General features: G+C 39.9%; 1 protein-coding gene across 6 annotated transcripts in view; it reads left to right on the top strand.

Moving 5' to 3' along the window:
- LOC111566661 (disheveled-associated activator of morphogenesis 1) overlaps nucleotides 1–13582 on the top strand; it is a 60622-nt gene that overhangs the window by 28751 nt on the left and 18289 nt on the right. For all 6 annotated transcript variants that reach the window (XM_055015800.1, XM_055015799.1, XM_023267378.3 and 3 more), the window contains 4 exons: nucleotides 1991–2281; nucleotides 4165–4254; nucleotides 11264–11335; nucleotides 11601–11695. In XM_055015800.1, the coding sequence (XP_054871775.1) occupies nucleotides 2096–2281; nucleotides 4165–4254; nucleotides 11264–11335; nucleotides 11601–11695 (443 nt within the window). In that variant the 5' untranslated portion in view covers nucleotides 1991–2095. The remainder of the gene's footprint in view (nucleotides 1–1990; nucleotides 2282–4164; nucleotides 4255–11263; nucleotides 11336–11600; nucleotides 11696–13582) is intronic.

The raw sequence follows: 13582 nt of genomic DNA, 5'->3' as shown, positions 1-13582 counted from the left end.
TCTCTGGACCCTAGCCACCAGTGTGGCTAACACTAACCCAAATATACTATCAAGCACTGGGCATCTTGGTGAAAATTTCTGTGATGCACTCAGCCCTCCTCTGCAATGTTGCTTATTTATGACAGCTGCTCTCTGTGTATTTTTATCTATGATAGTCAAGCAGGGCAGATGGTGCAACAGCCCAGCAGGATTTTGCACATTTCCTACATTACTGGTAAAACTGCAGCTGTTACTTACCAAATCAGAAATGTATAGCATGTCTTAACCTTCTGAACTCCAAAATCCGCTGGTGGACTATTTTTTAGAGCCAGAGACTATAAAAACACAGGGAGTGTGACACATTGTTCTGTTGGGAACCTTAACAAATCTAAGCTTAAAATCATGATATTTCATCCAAATCACTTTCTTTTACATATCCCATAGAGAAATAAACTGTTGGCCATAATCAGATTTCATAAAAAAATAAAACATGACATGCTATAGTGCAATTGTAAAGCCATTAATCACTCAGTCACGTAACAAAAAATCAGGAATATTTTGCAGAACTGGACTGAAGTGCAGGTATACTTGGAAAAACATTGTACATATTGATTCCATTTTGTTGTTTTTTTTTTTTTTTAAATTTAGTTTAAAAAGTAATCCAAGAAATAGAAATGTTCCCTTTTTCAATGATTCATGGTATTGAAAATGTGTTGTAATGCACAGAAGACATTCCTGAGTTCTCTACTTTTAGCTATGATTGTGCTGTTTCCATAGAGATGTAAGACTTTGTACTGCAGTGAAAAAATAACCAGCATTGAGTAAAAAAAATGGAACAGGAGCCAAAAATCCACAGAACCTGCCTGGGGTTCAGTGGGTTAAGTAAGTAAGAAAGAACGGCAGCAGAAAGGGAAAGTCAGATGATTATGATTATCAGGAAGATTGAAGCATTGTATATTGGAGTTTGATATGGTCTCTAAATATTTTAAAACCCACCTGTCATCTGAACAGTACGCAGACTGACTTAGAAACGCTCATAAGTTTTACAAAAAGGCCTGTTTTAGCTCCACACTGACCAACCTAGTTTCCAAAGCAACAAAAAGCCTCACACACCTCTCACCAAGGTCATTGTAAACACACCCCTCTAATCATTACTCGTTAGATCTTCAGAGGAAAGCCGATGGTGAATAGGAAGGAAAGGGAGATGAGAAGGCCTGAATACACTAATCCAGGAAAATTATGGTCTCCATTTCAAACATCACACTCCCATGACAGGCCTCTATTGTGTAAACGATATAACTGAATCTTTCATTCCTTGCCCTCAGTGGTAGGGTGCATTGTACTTTCACTTCAAAAATTATGACCCTACATCAATGAGCAGTGCCAGGGGCAGAAGTTCAGGTTGGGTTTTGTGTTTTCCAGCTGCAGTAACAGTTCCAGTGTTGTGCCGTGCGACTGCTGGGAACATACAGTATCAGTCTTTGTATTTAGTACTATTGGAACGGTATGCCTTGATCCAGCTTTATATGCCATCTGAAATGCTTGTCGAATTGTTAGATAGCTTTCAAAACACCTTCCCTCCACACTCCCTCTAATGTGGGATCAGTGACCATTTGTGTAACTTTCTAAAACCAACAATCTGAAATTTACACCTGCTTCAGACCTTGAGTGGTCAGCTATGCTTTCATGTGATACACAGTCAGTTATTCCACTTTGCCATGAATCTTTACAGGTAGAAACTGCCTGAAAATCTCTGTTACCACCAGTGTTGCGTCTGGATTGATTGATGTCCAGCATGATCAGACAACACTTCTTATGATCTACGTCTGACTCCCTAAAACTTGCTCTGAGTATTTACAGATCCCATTACCTTCTGTTTATCTAAGAAAACCTGCCTCTGTGATAGATTTTTGCGAATGCCAGTAAAACCTAAGTGCTGAAGACTTAATTTCACTCTGTCAGACTAGATTTGTGTTGAAAACTCATTGTGCTCCCTTCTTGGTGTTTACAGTACTCTCTGACGGAGGCCAAACTCTGAGGTGGAGGAGGCTGTAAAGAGGCCCTGAAGGAGCCTCAGACCCTCCCTACCTGACCTGGTCGGACACATCGGACAGCCATGGCTCCTCGGAAGCGTGGTGGCGGCGGCCGCGGTGGCCTCTCCTTCATTTTCTGCTGCTTTAACAACAGCGATCACCCGGAGATCACTTACAGGCTGCGGGAGGACTTCGCTCTACAGTCCATGGAGCCGTCACTGCCGATGCCAGGATACGATGAACTGGATGCCATGTTTGCCGAGCTGGTGGTAAGACGCCGTTCTGTTGCTTTTTTTATTTTTAAATCCAGCTCCAGTCTGAGTAAACATCACACTAATTTAAGAACAAATTTCAGTGCCAACAAATGGACCAATAGTAACCTAAGCTAAAGCCTCATATAATGAAACAGTTATGACATCTTAAAGCTAACTTGGCATACAAATCAGCCCTGAAGTTCAAATACTACTTGAAACTAATGATCTTGTTGCAGATTTACAAGGATGCGCAACATTTTAGTGCACTCAAATCCTTAAAATACAGTCTTTAGCTCATTGTTTACACTCTCGACCACATTTTAAGGCACTCACAAATGAGCTGTCAGTTCCTCCCCATTTACACTTAGACTGTCTTGTGAGTAACGGGGCCAGGGTGCTTTCCTTTCTCCCTTATTGTCACTTCTAATTTGTCGTGCCCTCCTCTTTCTTCTGGCCCCATTTCCTCCCTCATGGTTGCCACAGTAATCTAAGCATGACATTTTTGCACATCAATAGGCCTCATTCAAGGGCTCTTAATGTCTCAGCCTCCTCCATCTGCTAATTGCTTGTTTTTGTCTACCACCCTTTATGAAGACATAATTGAGTAACTTGAGTGTGACGACAAGGAGGCTTTCAGTTGCTCTGTTTACTAAAAGAAAACAGCCACGTGCTTTTCTTTTCACCCAGTTCGAGCCACCATGTTCATGCATAATCGGAACGGGTTTCTCGGACACTAAAAACACTCGCTGTAATAAATTGTGGCCATCTGCTCTGTTGCCTTCAGTTACACACGACCTTTGAACTTTAGATTTGCTTGAACAGTAAGTAATTGTGATTATTTTCCCATCCTGTCTTCCGAGAGATGCTCCCTTTTACTCACAGAACATTAAACACCAAAACAGTTTCATAAAAGCTTCTCTTTTCTATCTAAAAGATAAAGAATGTAATTGAATCATTGCCTTGAAGTCATTTACTGCCTGCTAGCGACAATATGTAACTGCATCACATGATTAATCAATAGTCTGCACAGCCGTTGTCGGTGGTTTGATCATTGCACATATTGATTTACAGACTTGGTGGCTTTAGCAAATAAAATCCCGAAGGCTAGTTTCATAATGAGTCTTGAAACATTTATTAATTAATCTGTTGGGTAAACCGCATTAACCAAATGTCCATTTGTTGCATAAATATCAACTAGAAAACAATCAACTTCTTTTCATACTCCTTATGATGTAGTTTCTTCTTGAGCTAAATTAGCAGACGTTCTCCTTTTAGCTACCGTTATCTTCAGACTAAAGGAAACAAAAACACAAATAGGTCAAAGCTCAGAAATCTCTCCGATAAGCAGATCTCGCTGATATGTCTCAGTTGTCCAAATTTTCTCCTGTATCTATTCCAACACTTTCCGACGGCACCCTTTGTGTGCCTCTGTGAAATATGTGTTATATATTGTGACACATATTTTTTCCAGATGTTTGTTACCACATGCCGAGCAGACAGGCCACGCCTTATCGTTTCCTCATTACTCACACGTCCGCTGCCTGGAAGACATCTGATTTGATTCAGAGTCATACCAAATTTACGATGAGAGCAACCGGTTATATCACACTGATATCATGAGCAAATTTAGCCCAAGCTGATCGCAAACTGAAAACAGAGCTCTGTTAAAACTGCTTTTGGCACTTGCTGTTGTTTTAGGGGGAAAAACAGAATTGATTTATGTAGATGTTTGAATGCTAATTCTGTGAACTATATTTTGAGAAGGATGCTCAATGTTTAAGCACTGAATGCTATCTTCTCCGAGCAGCTGTCAATAAAGGATTGTGAAGCATAATATTTTGACATTCCTTTTGAAGCCTTCCCACCTAACATTTCTGCTATTTTTGCCTGCTTTACAGGATGAGCTTGACCTTACAGAGAAACACAGGGAAGCCATGTTCGCCCTGCCTGCAGAGAAGAAATGGCAAATCTACTGCAGCAAAAAGAAGGTAAAAGATTTAAGTCTCTGCCAGCTTCACACTGCATTCACTCTGTATCGGCTGTCGCTAACTCGCTGCTGACCGGCTGCTTTCCCTGAATAATATCTGTAAATATCCTCCTTATTGATTTGTTGGTCCTGAAGCTGTGTGTTTCCTAAAACAGAAAGCCTTTCATCGCCCTGTTCCTCTGTTACAGCAGGCACTAGCACAAGAGCGTTGTCTGAATACTGCATCTGTGGACTGCAAATGATTATTTTTTAATATCTGATGCCAAGTGTACGTTAGAGCTTACACGATAAAAAACAGACATGAATATCTCGAACATAATATCTTTAAAATGTTTAATTTTGTTAGGAAGTCAAGGTTTTCCGCTAAAAGTGAAGTTGGATTTCAGCTTTTCAAGACTTTGTTACCATGTCCAGCAGTTGTTTTTTATGTGGTAGAAGACACATTAGGAGTGAAATAAGCAGCCACCACCATTTCTGAGCTTTTCAATGATTCTCTCAAAATCACAGATTCAGGCAACCTAAGAAACTAACCCTCTCTGCTTGCATTGTGAGGCTTTTTGAATCATTATTCTTCTTTAGAATGGGTTTCTGGTTATAAATTTGTAATGCTGCGTTACTCCATTATTACTCTGCCAAGGAATGGTGGAGTTATGTGACCATCAGCATACGTTTGACCGTCTGTTTGTCTGTCTGTTTGTAAGTACAGATATGGAATTGCATCATCTAAATATGTAGCGGGTGGTGGGAATTCATGGGACTCGGATACACCCCTAGTTACTCAATTTTAATTAATTGCTGTCGGAAATGATACGACGATGGAGCAGCCTTGGCGGAGGACTTTTCTTGTTCGAACTTGCAATCATGTAGCGCAGATTAGTTTTACAGTGTTTGAGCGGTAATATAGGTGAGCTGGTGTGCTGAGCTGCAGCGGGCAGGGGAAGATTAGGTGGAAACAGGTATTCACAGATCTCACATTCTAGAAGATGTAAAAGTTTAGAGTTAGATGTGACACATTTTGAGGCAGCAAGGATTATTTTCATCGCTACAGCTTTTATATATCTAACTTGGACAAACAGAGGTGGTTTAATTATTGCCTGGTGGTGAATTTGTAGCCTGCAGTAGTTGTCTTTTTATGCAATAATCCACCCGAATGCTGCTCAAACTACAAACCTTGCAGAGTACAATATTGTTGATGTCTTTCCAGGAGCCACTTCATGTCTGTCCCAGTCTTTCATGCAACAATTGAAAATTATTTCTTTCTAAATTTGGCAAAGCTCTTCAAACCAAAGAATCTGCTTCAATCTAAGTATGATTGTGTTGCTCAAAGAAATGCTTTTAAGCGTTAGATTAATCATCTCTTGCCAGTGGTTCCTGCCAAGAGTTAGAAGGGAAGATTGATATCACTGTCATATCTTTATTGAAAATATGAAGCTGTTGTCTGCATGTGGTTAGAATAGCACAAAGACTAAACACAGGGGGAAGCAGGTGAATTTTGTTAAATTTCGACAGAGCAAGGCTTGTTGTTCCCTGTGTCCAGGATTTGTGCTAAGCTTGAGTAATCTGCCGTCAGTAGGATTGTATTTAGCCCACAGATGTGCAACTCTTATACATCCAGTTTTCTCATCTATCTCCTGAAAGTAAAGTGAATAAGCATATTCCCGAAAACTATTACTTTTATGTCAAGGTTTTGGCACTGTGCCTCCCTCACCTGGTAATACTGGTATCCCCCACGTTTTGCCCTAAGAGATAGCCGACCTTCATGGCTTATTCAAAGCCCCTCTCATATAACAATTCAGAATTTATTAGCTGTGGACTTACTTTCATTGCTCTTCCCAGTGTTTACATAGTTGAGTTAAGATATTACTGAAATAAACCACTGCAGAGATCATAAAACAGCGTTGTCCTCCCAGTAACGTAATGGTTTACATGTTGCTATCAAACATTTAATACAGAACAATTCCTAAACCAGTCAGACAAACCACTACACCAGAGGACACATCATTCTTTTACAGCTAAGTGCTTAGTAATGACTTTATTCCCCAGTCTGTTATCCATCTCTTGAATTATAGTCAAACTCCCCATCGCTACATAATAAGTTTTTACTGCCTGAAAAAGCTCCACTATGAATAACTCACTTAAGCGGTTGTTACACAAGGTGGATATAAAAATAGTGATGTATAGCGGGAGTAAGACGAGGGCTAAATCTGGCCAGTTCCATTAGATAATCCACTAACAGGGAAGGTAGTGTCAGGGAAGTCCTGAAACATATTATATCTCCTAGACTGTACGATTATTGTGTTTCATTTTCCTACCTGATTCAAAAGCAGGAAAACTTGGCTCATGTTTTTAAATCATGTCCTTTTAGATAATACACCTGTCCCATCAAAGCATCCGTGTAGCCATAACACACTCTACTGCTCTCTGACAGTGTCACATTTCATTATAACCTGTCTTCCTGATAAAAGGACCATCAGCTGTTCCTCTTTTCTCTGTATGAGTTCATCCTCAGCATGCAGGAAAACACAGGCGCCTGTTTTAGTTTAGATCAATGAGCTACACAGCTACCACAGTACATGTCCTCATTTTTACAGCAGTGTTTTCAAGGCCATAGGTCTGAGCGTGTAGGATATCCTGTCCTGACTAGTATGCAGACGGAGCATGCAGATTTATTAATCTTTCCCAACATCTGGTGACAAACTGGATGGTGAGGAGTATTGGGATTTAGCCTGATGGATGGGTATTTAGTGTGTTGGTGTGTAAAGCCTAAATCCTCAGAAAACACAGAGCTGCAGAAAGGCAGAGATGTTATTAAAGCCAGTGCCGCAGTGCGAAAAGTCATCACACATACACTACAGGCCAAGTTTCTGTTCGCAATGTCTTTCTTAAAAAGGCAAAAATAATAAAGACTTGTATGAATTCTATGGATTTTGGGATGTATTTACTGCATGATCAGACTTTGCTTTCATTGATATGCACCATTTACCTTTACATATACATTGATGTTACCAGACAATTGCTGAATAAATGTTAACAAAAGAAAAGAAGGGCTTACAAGAGTCACAACTTCAGTGCAAAAATGGAAAAAAAAAAAAAAATCACAGTTTGCATTATTCACTTTAGCTCTTTAGTTTGCAGACAAAAATCCAAATAAATCTCAACTGTGCCCATATCTCTGTAACTACCAGAGAAATGTCTAAAAAGAAACAGCTGAGCAAAGAAACAAGAGTCCAGATACAAATATCTGATAAATACAGTAAAAAGCTATTTGATAAGTGACTCTTTATATTATAATCATGTTTATTTTTCTTGCATAGTATACCAATGAAACTATGATCATTTTGTGTACATTTCTTTCTTCCAAACTTTTGGCCTGTACTGTATAAAATATTGCGAAGGTAACAAAGTGCGAGCGGCGCTTGAGAAACTCTGTCTTCTTTCACAGATGGATATGCTATGCTGTGCTTTTAATCCTTGTTTGACCATTTTGGAAAAAAGCCCGGAGATTTTAAATATGCATGAGACAAATGTCCCAGCCCCAACTCATCCTGGCCATTATACCATTCCTGTTTGGTCAGTCTAGTTTTTTTGGCATTTGACATTATATCTTTTCAAAATAAACTGGACCAAATTGAAAAATAGATGCATTTTTTGTGATTTTTGTGAAGTACTATTCGTTAGTACTATTACTTTAAATTTGAATCAAGTCAAATCACCATTATTAATAAAGCACATTTAAAGAAACAGCCATGGAGACAAAGTGCTTTCAGAAATACAAGAAGTGTTGCGACTTTCCCCAAGTTTAAATATTAATGTTAGGACCCTACAATGTTATTTAGGATGTTAACTTATCAGAGTAATTTAAGTAATACGGTTAAAACCCTACAAATTATATATAATACAAACTGACTTGACAAAATTATGTAGGAGAGCTAAGACCCTACAGTATTATTATTAAGTATGGGGAGTTACCTGACAAATGTAATAATTAAACATTCAAAAACCCTATAAGAAACCATATCTGTGACAACAGAGAGGAAGAAAGGATCTTTTAAAATGACCTCCAGCAGAACCAGGCTCAGGGAGGGCTTACATCTGCCTTGACTGGTCAGGGTGAGGATGAAGATGGGAAAGAAACAGACAGCAGGCTTTATAAACAACTGTAAACTTTTAAACTCATTTCTGGTTTTAACTGGTAGCCAACGCATGTGAGCCAGAACCAAAGTGCTGCCATTTTTTTGTACCAGTCAGAAACCGGCAGCTGTGTTCTGAACGAACTGTAGTCGAGTAAGGTCGAAATGTGTAAACCCCATGTACAGAGAGTTGCAGTAGTTTGGTTGCAAGCTAATAAATGTATGGATAACATCATCCAGGTCCAGGAAAATAAACTTTTTTTTCCTCAGAGTTGGTTAACAAAGTCAATACCACTCCTACTTTAAATCTTTAGTAAAGCACTACACGCAGCCAAAAAAAAGTTAAAAATCCAGAACACGACCCCCCATAAAAGCACAACCGATATGAATTAAAGTCAAGACGAGATGTAATGTGTTGGTTAATGAGCATCAGAGGTGCTGGTGGATGGATTTTGTTACCTTTGGAAAGATACAGACTTGCTGTTCCTCCATGTTTTCCAGTCTTTTTCTTGGCATTTTGCCTTTTATTGCATAGTTGCAGTAGAGACAGACAGGAAATGTGTGGAATTGAGCAGGACAGTGACTTGCAGCAAAGGTCTGGCCAACTGGGGGTCAAACGGGGGGACTACTGATGGTATTTTCACGCATGATGTCCCTGCCACTCGGCTACTGGATCAGCCCGTTTCCAGTTCTGATGCTAAGCTAACAAGTTTAGCTGTAGATTCATAGTTCACAGAATGAGTGTATTTCTGTTGTCAGATGCAAGAATAGTTCCCAGCACTGTTGAGTTAATGAATATGATAAGAGGCGTGAGAAGCCACGTCACAAGACATTATCTTTGTCTCAGTTTTTCCTCTCTGGCTTCACTTTATCTACATATTGATGTTCTTACGGCTTACTTTGGCTGCAGACGACTCTAGCCAGTCATGGCTGAGCAAGCGATAAAGGATAGATAGCAAAAATGGGACAGTGGTGTCTGCCCCCAATTAGTCACCTTATTATGAATAGTCTTATGGCAACAACACACACAGGGCATTTTGAAAATAACCCTCAGCATGTTGTTCTGCGTCAATTCAGACCATGCAGGTTTGTTTCCATCGTGGGACTAAAGGTGGGGGAGAATTTAGGTGCATGAGAGCTTTAAGTACAGCATCGAGCTGCAGTAGAGGAGGAGGGAGGACAGACAGAAAAAAGGCATCGACATTGCTGACTCTGCAGCCGGCTCTGGCTCTGAACCAGACAGATACAAACTCACCATCTGAGCTCGGAGGGGAAGGGTGTATGTGGAGAAAAGAGGCAGAGGAAGCTGTCCGATGTCCAAGGCAAACAGGAAGGCTTCACTTCCACAGGTGCAGCGGGAGGGGTGGGGGGTAATAAGGAGGAAGGTGGGGTCATCATCGGGGCACTCAAAGCCCACAAGCGACGAGGGTGCTCTTTTCCACCAGACGTTTCTCGGCTTCAGAAGTCCCGACTGGACGAAGAGGAGATCAGTCTGTCAGAGCTTTAGTTGTTTGGTTTGGCCAGGCACCTGAGCAGATGAAATCATGCTGTTGGGAATCAATCTTCCTCCTGCTTCTTGTCAGCTTTCCTCAAGGTTACATCATTCGCCAAGAAGTAGATTTAGTGATCTGGTTGTTAGCAGAGATTTTGTAGTGTGGTTTCAAGTTTCATTAAAAAAAAAAAACAACTTTTAACTTCTGAGAGAACAGAGCAGTAAATTAACTTCTCTTTCAAGCGGACTGTCCCATTAAATGATTCCTGTTTCCTAATGCGTGTTTGATCTTTATTTTCTCAAATGTGGAAAAAAGAAATTCCCCAGCGTGCTCTCCGGACTCTTCTCTCTCATCCCCTAAATAAACTGTAGACATTTTAATGTTGGAACACTGCTGGCAGTAAAAGATGAACTCTTTCAGATGCAAAAGGAAGCGGTCCCACCTCTGCGTCTGCTCCTCTAATAGACTGGACGTCTTCCAGCGCCCGCCTGGTCAAGCTGGCACCGGTCATGAGTGGAACAGCAGGATCAGGCCTTCCTGTCACTGCAGACCAGCCAAGGCCCACAGTTTCTACCGGAGCGGCCAAGTCTCTGCAGGCTGCTTTATTAACTGACGCCCAATTAGTTTCTGATGGTCACAGTTCGCTTGTGCTTAATGGAGCAAGAGTTGAACTGAAAGCGGGGAAGCCTTTGATGCTCAAGCCAAGCTCAGGGTCAGGTCACTTTTCTCCTCGGTGTTTTCTTCCCCAAGTTTAAAATGAAATGTCTTGTGTTTTTATTTGTAATGCAAACGTGCCCGTCAGGAGATTAATCTCGCTGTAAGTCAGGCCACGTCCTTAATCCACAGTTTTAACATTCATCTGCAAATCTCAAGATTTTCTCAAGCAGATGTGCTCTCCGTTTTTGGCTCTTCTCACCACCTCCCAAAAACTCAGTGAAGCGCTGGAGGATAAAATGGGTTGGATATCTGTGTCGCCCTACTTTGGGCTCTTGCTTCATTTATGGCTTGTGGCTATTTATGCCCCGGACCTTCTGTCCCATGTGTGTTTGCTGGTGTTTGTGTGTCTGTCAAAGCCAACTGGTCTGAAACGTGATGGAAATTGGGAGAGGAAGGAGGAAAAAGTTGTTGATGTGTTTTGAAGTTACGCTTTGATGTCCTCAAACTTGTGACATGAACCAAATAACAGCCTGTCATCTCATGTTACACTGGAAACACTTCCTATGAAACCGCATTCTTGCATAACATTTTAAAATTCCAATCACTCCCAGTTAGCTTATGAATGCTAACTGGGAGTGATTGGAATTGTTCTCTGATTACTGTGTGATTTCTTAATAATGAATCACGTAACATCCTCGTTGGTTTTTCTGTGTTTCTCTGTTTATTTCAGGAACAAGAAGAAAACAAAAGTGCAACTAGTTGGCCAGAATACTACATCGATCAGCTCAATTCAATGGCAGCTGTAAGTAATAAAATGAACTTCATCTCTTCTTATTATTGTTCTGGAAGACAAGTCTGACTGCCTTGAGGTTTTTGACCTTTAGTGAAGTGATACTACGATTCCTCTAACCTGCTAGCTGTCATATCTATCTTCAGTTTAAACCTTCTATTGATGAAACCACAAAGCTTCTAGCATGCCTTTTGTTTATTATTGTGAAAAAGTGCTTTATTTTTGCCTTGACAGCTGATTCAGATCTTTATGATGTCTAATCTCTTTTGTTGAACAGAGAAAGACGCTCCTCGCTCTGGAGAAAGAAGACGAGGAAGAGAGGAACAAAACCATAGAGAGCTTAAAGACGGCTCTGAGGACCCAGCCGATGAGGTGGGCGAACACTTTGTACATCTCGCACTCTCGCTCATTTATTTCTAATGCCAGGTAGCATCACATCTTTCATTTAACATCCTTTTACCTTGCCTGTCACTCTTCCCAGCTCTCACAAGAGTGTGGAAATGAGGCCTTTAAAAATGTAACGCCTGTAAAGGTCACTGCAGCGTTGCTTGAGGCTCTTTTTTATTGACGTAATTGTACATTGAAGGAGATCGAGCTTTTCAGCGCACTTTGAAAATAAATGCTACATTGAATGCAGATGATCAAGTACTAGTTCAAGAAGGTATACTGAATGACTGGACACATATACATGTTAAAATGAGAACATTTGGGTATAAACACTACAGACCAAAGGTTTGGAAGCAACTTCAAGTTTCTGTTCACAATGTATTTCTTAAAAACCAGTATGAATTCTATGGATTTTGGGATGTATTTACTGCATGATCAGACTTTGCTTTCATTAATATTCACCGTTTTCCTCGATTTACCTTTAGGTATACATTGTTGTTTCCAGAGAATTGCTGAATAAACGTTAACAAAAGAAGGGCTTAGTTTTAGAGTTGAGAAGATTTACTAGAGTCATAACTTCAGTGCAAAAGTTAAAAAAAAAACAAGTCACAGTTTGCATTATTCACTTCAGCTCTTTGGCTTTTGAGAGTTTGCAGACAAAAATCCCAATAAATCTCAACTGTGTCAACATCTCTCTAAAAACCACAGAAATGTCTAGAAAGAAACAAGAGTACAGATGCAAATACCTGATGATTATAGTAAAAATCTATTCTGATGGGTGAAAAATTTGATCTTGCTTCCAAACTTTGGGCCTGTTGTGTAATAGGGATGGACTGATTATCGATTATCGATTATTGTGGCCGATAATTGGCATTTTTCTGATTAACGGTATTGCATTTTTATTGACGGATTATTGATAAATTAAATGCACTACTTTGGGTCTGATACAGTCTCCTCTCTCTGTCGTCACTCTGTGGTGTCAGAAATCTCTCTCAAGTAGCAAAAACTGAACAAGAAATACAAGCTGCTGCCACAGACCAGGAAATTAGCACCTCTCACAATGGCTAAGGCTATGCTAACGGCTAGTGGCTAAGTTATAAGGTCGCCACAGATTAACCTGAAACAGAGACTGGAAAGAACTAGTTAGTAAACCTTTAAAATCTGGTCCATAATGGACAATGAAAGTGATAAAACAGTCAAATATTCAGAAAGTAGAGAAGAACAGCAGGAGACAAAACTTATCAATCTCACATAAACAAATCAGAGCATCCTGGTTAAATCACTCCTGTTTCTATTTTACGTATTCAGTTATAGTCTTATTATTATTATTACCCTTATTAATGAAGAAGCCCAGTTATGAATGACAGGTTTCCTGCTATCGCATGCTGTTACAACATTACATTCAATGTTCCAAATAATGGTTATCGATCTCTCTTGAACACCAATAATCGACATCGGTATCAGCCCTAAAAACCTCACATCGGTTGATTCCTTGTATATAATACAAGGGTATCAAACTCATCTTAGTTCAGGGGCCACATTCAGCCCAATTTGATCTCAAGTGGACCGAACCAGTTAAAGCAGAGCATGATAACCTACAAATAACAACAACTCCAAATTTTCTCTTTGTTTTAGCGCAAAAAATACATTCTGAAAATGTTCACATTTAATGAACTGTCTTTTTACAAAACATTATGAACAACCTGAAATTTCTCCTCCTGCCTTTTAAATGTGTACAGTTTATACATAAAAGAATACATAAAAGTTGTGGCAGTGCAGTGGACAAGCTTGAAATAGCAGTTACTTGTATTGAAACATTGCAGTTAATATTGTCTCCGTAATTTTTACACTTGGTGTTCGGATTGGGCCGGA

This window comes from Amphiprion ocellaris, chromosome 12, assembly GCF_022539595.1.
Source record: "Amphiprion ocellaris isolate individual 3 ecotype Okinawa chromosome 12, ASM2253959v1, whole genome shotgun sequence".
Lineage (NCBI taxonomy): Eukaryota > Metazoa > Chordata > Actinopteri > Pomacentridae > Amphiprion > Amphiprion ocellaris.
Note: the sequence above shows the minus strand (reverse complement) of the source record. Positions and strands in the feature narration are given on the sequence as shown.